Source organism: Saprolegnia parasitica (assembly GCF_000151545.1).
Source record: "Saprolegnia parasitica CBS 223.65 unplaced genomic scaffold supercont2.350, whole genome shotgun sequence".
Classification (NCBI taxonomy): domain Eukaryota; phylum Oomycota; class Saprolegniomycetes; order Saprolegniales; family Saprolegniaceae; genus Saprolegnia; species Saprolegnia parasitica.
Window position 1 is genome coordinate 1 of NW_012156744.1, and position 6,529 is coordinate 6,529.

Below are 6,529 nucleotides of genomic sequence, written 5' to 3' on the forward strand. Positions count from 1 at the left end.
CGAAAATGCCGAAAAAGCTTCAAGTGGCCTATCATTTTTTCGCGCCAAAAAGTTGCATTTTGCGGTTTTCCGGGCGTTTCGCGAAAATTCCTTGCCCGATTGATTTCAAATTTTAGGGTCTGACTCAACGAGACAAGGGCTTTCGATTGGAGCATTTCGCGTTACGTCACGATACATACCGCGTGTGCTTCGGATGCGCCCCAAGGTGGCCTATCTTTATTGCGCGCACTGTATCACCTGGTCATTGACAGCCGTCCGTTCGGCGTCGACGTGGCCGTCCGTTTTAACCCTCGTACGTCGACTGACCTCGTTAGACACGTTGAATTGGATTGCTTCTTCTTTGTTGGTCCGATACAAGTACCGCTGTGTTTCGACGTCTTGGAGGAGAGCGCGTGTATTTCCAACGCCTCATGTCGAAATCGGGCCGTCGGCTTGAGAGCTGTATGAAGTGGCTTCAAAGGATGAAAACAATTCTTGTATTCACTTGGGCTTCTCAAACGAGACTCTCGATCGATTTGGAAGATTTGGAAGATTTGGAAGATTTGAAAGGCGTATCCAGTATCACTAACGTTATTAATCCATTATTTCCTCAAAACTTGACGGTGTCGCACGAGGCGCGATTTTGAAGTGGTGCACAATGTCCTGCAGCATGGCCTCAAGACGTTCGTTGCGCGCCTCGGAATCATGCAGGCGCTGACGAAGCGCGGCGACGTCGTCCGTAAGCGTCGCAAAATTGGCCTCCGCCTGTTCGGCATCGTCCACCTCCTCGGCTTCTACGTCCATAAGAATGGCCATGGCCATCAGCATGGGCGTCGCTTCATTGGGCGCCGCGCGCGGATCTGTCGTGGGCATCGGGCGGAGGCCGTACACCTTTTCGTTGCGGAGAATGCACTCGGCGAAACTCACGCGGACCTCGAGCTTGGCGTCTTCCATGACCTTGTCCATCGACTTGTTGAGCATCGCAATGAGCACGTTGAGGAGTAGGACAATGACCAAGGTAGCGTGCGTCAGCAGCAGCGTGTAGCCGAGCACATATGGGCCCGGCGCCGGGAGCTTCTCGAACGGATCGAGCTCGATTTGGCCGAGCATGACGAGGAAGGTGGTGATGAAGCTGTGGGCGATCGTCGCGTAGGCGTCGACGTTGCGGCCTTCAAAGAGGAGGTAGTACGCAATTGCATACGCGCACTGGAACGGGAGGTAGAAAGCCATGAACTTGGCGACATCCATGAGCATGAAGGTCATGACCGAGATGAGGTACCCGGCCGTGCCGTGGATCTCGAGGTACTGAATGCCGAGGGCCCACGCCGCGAACGTGATGATGATGCCAAAGTACAAGCGGACGTCGTCGCCGGACGGGTAGAAGGTCTCGGTGATGACAAAGATGAGGATCGCAACGAACGTCGGGAGCTGCACCTTGTTGAAGAACGAGTTGAAGTAGTGCGACACGTTGCGGCCACAAAAGCTGAGGAAAAAGTCGCAAGTGGCCTCGACCGCGATGCCCACGTTGCTCGTTTCGTTTTGGTTGGTCCTGGAGATCTCGCCGTAGAGCTCACTGATCTCAAAGTAGACGAAGAAGATCGTCGTTGGCGCCAGCACGAGGTTGTTGCAGCGCACAAACCAGATCCAGTTGACGTGCGCAGCGATCAGATCGGAGCAGAAATTGAGCACAAGAAGCACGAGGCCGATGACGACGATGGACTTGACGGCCCAGAGATGGCGGTTCGCGTAGGTAAAAAAGTAGGTCGCAACAAGTCCGAGCACGAGGGCAACACCGAAATGGAGCCAAACGAGCAGCTGCGTGTGGAAGATGGGCGACTCGCCGTCGCTTAGGTCCATCGTCACCGAGAGCGTCAGCGTCGTCAGCAGCAAGAGGTAGAGCATGAGCTGCTGCATGTACATGCAGCACGCAAAGGTCTACACCGAGATGAGATACGAATACGAGACGGAAGAGCACTCCTACCTCCCACTTGATTGCTAGGATGCGTTCCATCACCTCGTGGTTGAGGAGCTCCTTGGATTTGTCTTGTGGCAGGATTGTGAAGAGGACCGTGCTCTTTAAGTCCTTTCCAGTGCCGTACACCTCGCGCAGCTATTCAATATCGTCGATGCGTGGGATGCATCGCGCAGAGAAGAGATTCAACGTACCAAGGCGTCGTGAAACCCGCGGTTCGGATTCTTGTCGTCGGCGATGACGCACTTGTTGAGCTCATTGGTCGCCTTGCGCACGAAGCCTTTAGTAGCGTAGTGCTTGAGGTCGTCAATGCTGAGCGTTGGCGCGGTAATGGCTTGCTGCATCGTCGTTGCAAAAGGAAAATGAACCAAACGAGACGTCGCTATCGTGTGCCAGGCTTTCGAAAATGATCGCAGATGGGTGGACGAGACGTTGGCTTATCAACTTTATGGCAGACACGCAGATCAAGTTGAGCTAGTACCTCATGCACTCACCACATCTACGTTTTTACTTTCTCCTGCTTGACTCAATTAAGCTTGATTATTGTCTCGATCCATCGGGCACATCGCTTCAAACATGCGTATCACGCCCGTTTCAAATGACCAAAAGTGTCAAGTCCGTCGCTGAGTAGTGTATCAAGTGACCAAAAATATCAACTCGACCACTCGATCGCTTAGCGAGGTATCAACTGACCACTTAGCGGACATGGTGCTGTACACGAGGGCTTGTAGCGAAATGTTGAACTCGTACCAGGTCGGCGTTGTTCTACAGGATTGCAGAAGACTACCAGTGGTGGCATGGACCGTGACTTGAATCGCAGTGGACTGGTTGGTTAGTGGAGGATGATTGTCAAGGAACATGGTCGGCGGCTTCTCAAACGATTCTGAACCGTTAGTCACTAAAGTCGATTTGTGGCTCTTTTGTGCATCTGGTTGGGGTGATGAGCTCAGGCCCGTCAATGTATCATTGATGCAAGATTTATGTCCGATCCAGATCCCGCTCATGAATCACTTGCCACGAACATACATATCAGGGGTGGCTTTTGGTGGATGCACATCTCTGTAGACGCAGCAGAACCGGTCTTTGCGGATCTGGGTGGAGCTGTGGATGGCATGTTTCCCCGAAAAGACGTGCCGTCGAAATCACGAGGAGTAATTTTACTTTATCGTTTCCCCGTGCCGGTCGTAGCTATTCCTGCCTACCCGCATTTGTCAAATACGCAGCTGGAAGGCACAGCTCAAGAGTATTTCGTGAACCGGATCGAAAATAGTTCGTCCTCATGTCCCAGCAAGAATAATATTTCTATCAAAAAAATCACGACGACTTGTCCTTTTTCCACGTCTGCACGAGTGCCACCAATTGCTCGAGCGTGGCTTGCGACGCGGCCTGCATCGCGCGCGCGTCTGCGAGCTCCGAGCGTAGTGCCGCGACATGCTCGTGCAGCGACGGGCCTTCCTCGATCGCAATCGCAACGTACGCCTCGCTGTCGACACGCGAGAGCAAGAGGCGGCGCTCGTCTTCGACCGACATGGCCTCGAGCCGGGAGAGCCCCGCGGCTTTTTCACTCCGGAGCACGCACTCGGCCAGACTCACGAGGGCCTCCTGCTGTGCCAGCGGGTGGTTGATCGCCGAGACCATCGTCGCCATGAGCATGTTGCCGAGCAGAAGCAGCACGATCGTGGCATGCGTCAGCAGCAGCGCGTAGCCCAGCGTCGAGCCAAGGCGTTCAAACGGCCCGATATCAAAATGACCAACGAGCACGAGATAGGTCGACCGGCTCGACTCCGCCAGCGACTTGTACGCCGGTTCGTTCGCGTGCTGAAAGAGTTGCGTGTAGCCGAGCGTCAAGCCAACGTGGCATGGTACGTAGAGCACAAGAACTGCGAGCACTTGACGCACCATGCGCTTGAGGAGGTGGACGTAGACGCCAAGGACGGCGTGGACTTCAAAGTACTGCAGCGAGAGCACCCAGAGCACGAGCTGGAGCGAGAGGCTCAGCGAACGCAGATGCATGCCGTGCAGCGCACAGCCCGCGACGACGCCAGTGGCCAGAAACGCTGGCAGCTGCAATTTATTGAAATCCGACGCCGCAAAGTACTTGGCGTCGCTCGCACCGACGAGCAGCAACACGAATTGCACAACGACCGAAATCGGGCAAAAGAGCGCATAGTAGAGGCCCTTCTTGAGCATGGGGCTGGCACAGCCCAAGTCGAGCTCGCGGTTGGTCGGGTCGACCTCGGCAAACATCTCGTTGAGCTCAAAGATAGAAAAGTACAGCGCCGAGAGAAGCAGCACGAGGTGCGTAATGGTGGCGAGGACGGCAGGTGACGCATGGGCCTCGAGCGCCGGCGGGAGCGTGGCGACGACGACGGCGACAAGAAAGGCGGTCGCCATCGCAAAACAGTGCCGCGTCGGGTAGCGCAAGCCTCGGCACGCCACGTAGACGAGCACAAGTGCAATCTCGAAGGCGATGAACGCCGGTGCGTACGACTCGGTGGTCGTGAGCGCCATCGAGAGCAGCAGGAGCGTGTACATGACGAGTTGTTCGGCGTACCGCCGAAGCCCAAAGTTCTAGTCGCCAGCGCGCATCAGCATCGATCCCCTATATATTGAAATGATACACGCACCTGCCATTTCATTGCAATGACTTGGCGGAGCACGGGATGCTGCAAGAGCTGCGTGGGGTCGAGCTTGCGCTGGACGCGCGGGTCGGCGTCGAGGATGTAGAAGAGCGGCGTGTGGCTCACGTCGTCGTCGAGGCCGTTGTAGACATCAAATACCTAGTCATTCTCCATGTAAACACAAGAGAATGGTCGTCGTCTGGCATCGAGACCTGACGTGGCTGGGCGAGGCATTTCTTGAGCTCGGCGATCGCAGCCGACAGGTCAAAGTCGCGCTGGAGGCTGCGCCGGAACGCTTCGTGGGAGAAGGCGTCGGCCATCAGGCGAGGATTCAAAAGTGCGCCGCCCTGTCTTCGAAGTGGACGCTCCAGCTGCCAATGGCTGGGTACCTTCAACGAGTGCGGGCATCTACAGTACGGGAAGCGACATCGTTGCCGCGTGTCTGGGCCGCGACGTGATATGCATCAACAAGTTGTATGCAGAGGTTCATAGAAAGGACTTTTGTAACTTGCTTTGCGAGCGCCAAAGCGATGTGTTCTCGACTTGGTTGGTAGAGCAAGCCCCGGCATGCGGGCCGAAGAACGCCGCTGCTTCCGTCCGATGACACATTTTCGCGAGCGCAACTTCTGGCTAATCCACAACCTTGGAGCTCTTGGAGCGTCACCGGAGTGTACACAGCAGCTGTACGTGCGACGATGGGCGTCCCTCGATGATTCGGCATCATGTATTACATGTACTGCCAGGGCCTTCAACTGGTGCATTTTTATTCCTTTATTTTAAAGCGTACCATTATTGGTATGATGAATTATTTTATTCCATTGGCGCCCTCTCCGAGCGCCACGTCATGGACCTGTGCAGGTTGTTGACGCCTATATCGCTCTAACATCATTGATGAGTGTGTTATGGTAGCCCAACACGGTGTTAGTTGGTGTTAGATTCAATTTCAGGGTGGTGTAACACAAGATACGCTGTTCTAACGCGAATTTGCCTTCTCTGCGGCTCGTATGGACGGCAAGCCGACAGATCGCCTTGGTCGAACGACTGCACACGTCGCCATGCCGCCACCACCCACGAAGGCCTTTGACCTGCACTCGTTCCGCGCCGCGCTCAAGGCCGGTAAGCTTGAGAAGGCCAAGGCAGAGCTTACCAAGTGCATCGGGCACGAAGCCGAGGTACCGCATCATGCACCTCTATGCCGCCGCACCATGCTCGCTCCTAGATCCGGCAAGTGTACGGCGAGACGCAGCTTCGATCGACGCCGCTGTACCACATCCTCGAGGGTCCGCTCACCGGAAGCCGCGAGGAGGCCAAGGCCCTTCTCGAGCACGCTGTCATGCGTGCTGTGATTCAAATGAAGTGGGAGGTACGCTTCTGCTTCGCTCGTCTTGCACTTATGTATCGTCTAGGCGTTTGGCATGCGCATGTACCTCGAGCAGCTCCTCGTGTACGGCGTGCTCTTGCTCTCGATGACGCTCTCGGTGGCGACGAGCTACGCGCGACGACCAACCGACGCGTTTCCTGTCCAAGTGCTCGTGTGGGCAGTCACGCTACTGTCGCTGCTCCTGAGTCTTCTCGCGTGCCGCGTCTTTTCGTATCGGCGCAAGGAGCTCTGGTGCCTCGTCACGAGCAGCCTCTGCGCCGTCATCGGCGGCGTCCTCTACGCCAATGACGCAGCTATTGAGGCATTCTTCGACTATGCCACCTTTGTCTCTTGCAACCACGTGACGCTGCTTCTCTCGGGCGCGTACTTTTTACTCTTTGAGCTCGCCGAGCTCTTTGGTGAAGTGCCCGCAGAGTCGCGCGTGGTGCACGTCGCAGGGTGGCCGCTTTGGCTCCAGCGTGGCGCCTACTGGGTGGTTATTGCGCCTTTTGACGTACTGAGTCAGTTTGCATTGATGCTCCTCGGGCGCAGCGACGCGACGTATTACAGCTCGTTCTTTAATGCGCTGCAGATGCC

At 55.8% G+C, this 6,529-nt stretch overlaps 3 protein-coding genes across 3 annotated transcripts; 1 reads left to right on the forward strand and 2 right to left on the reverse strand.

Moving 5' to 3' along the window:
* Positions 1-611: 611 nt before the first annotated feature.
* Positions 612-2,295, reverse strand: SPRG_16681 (hypothetical protein; the record flags this gene model as incomplete). Its single annotated transcript, XM_012355987.1, has 3 exons — positions 612-1,914; positions 1,961-2,089; positions 2,146-2,295. Coding segments are annotated over 3 exons (1,582 nt in total), but the record flags the coding sequence as incomplete, so codon positions are not given.
* Positions 2,296-3,195: 900 nt separating this feature from the next.
* On the reverse strand, positions 3,196-4,892 carry SPRG_16682 (hypothetical protein; the record flags this gene model as incomplete). The annotated part of the gene is made up of 3 exons (XM_012355988.1): positions 3,196-4,522; positions 4,579-4,731; positions 4,785-4,892. The coding sequence occupies 3 exons, from the start codon at positions 4,890-4,892 to the stop codon at positions 3,266-3,268; spliced, it is 1,518 nt and encodes a 505-aa protein (XP_012211378.1). The 3' UTR covers positions 3,196-3,265.
* A 735-nt stretch (positions 4,893-5,627) lies between these two features.
* Positions 5,628-6,514, forward strand: SPRG_16683 (hypothetical protein; the record flags this gene model as incomplete). Its single annotated transcript, XM_012355989.1, has 4 exons — positions 5,628-5,744; positions 5,792-5,935; positions 5,979-6,446; positions 6,503-6,514. The coding sequence occupies 4 exons, from the start codon at positions 5,628-5,630 to the stop codon at positions 6,512-6,514; spliced, it is 741 nt and encodes a 246-aa protein (XP_012211379.1).
* Positions 6,515-6,529: the final 15 nt, after the last annotated feature.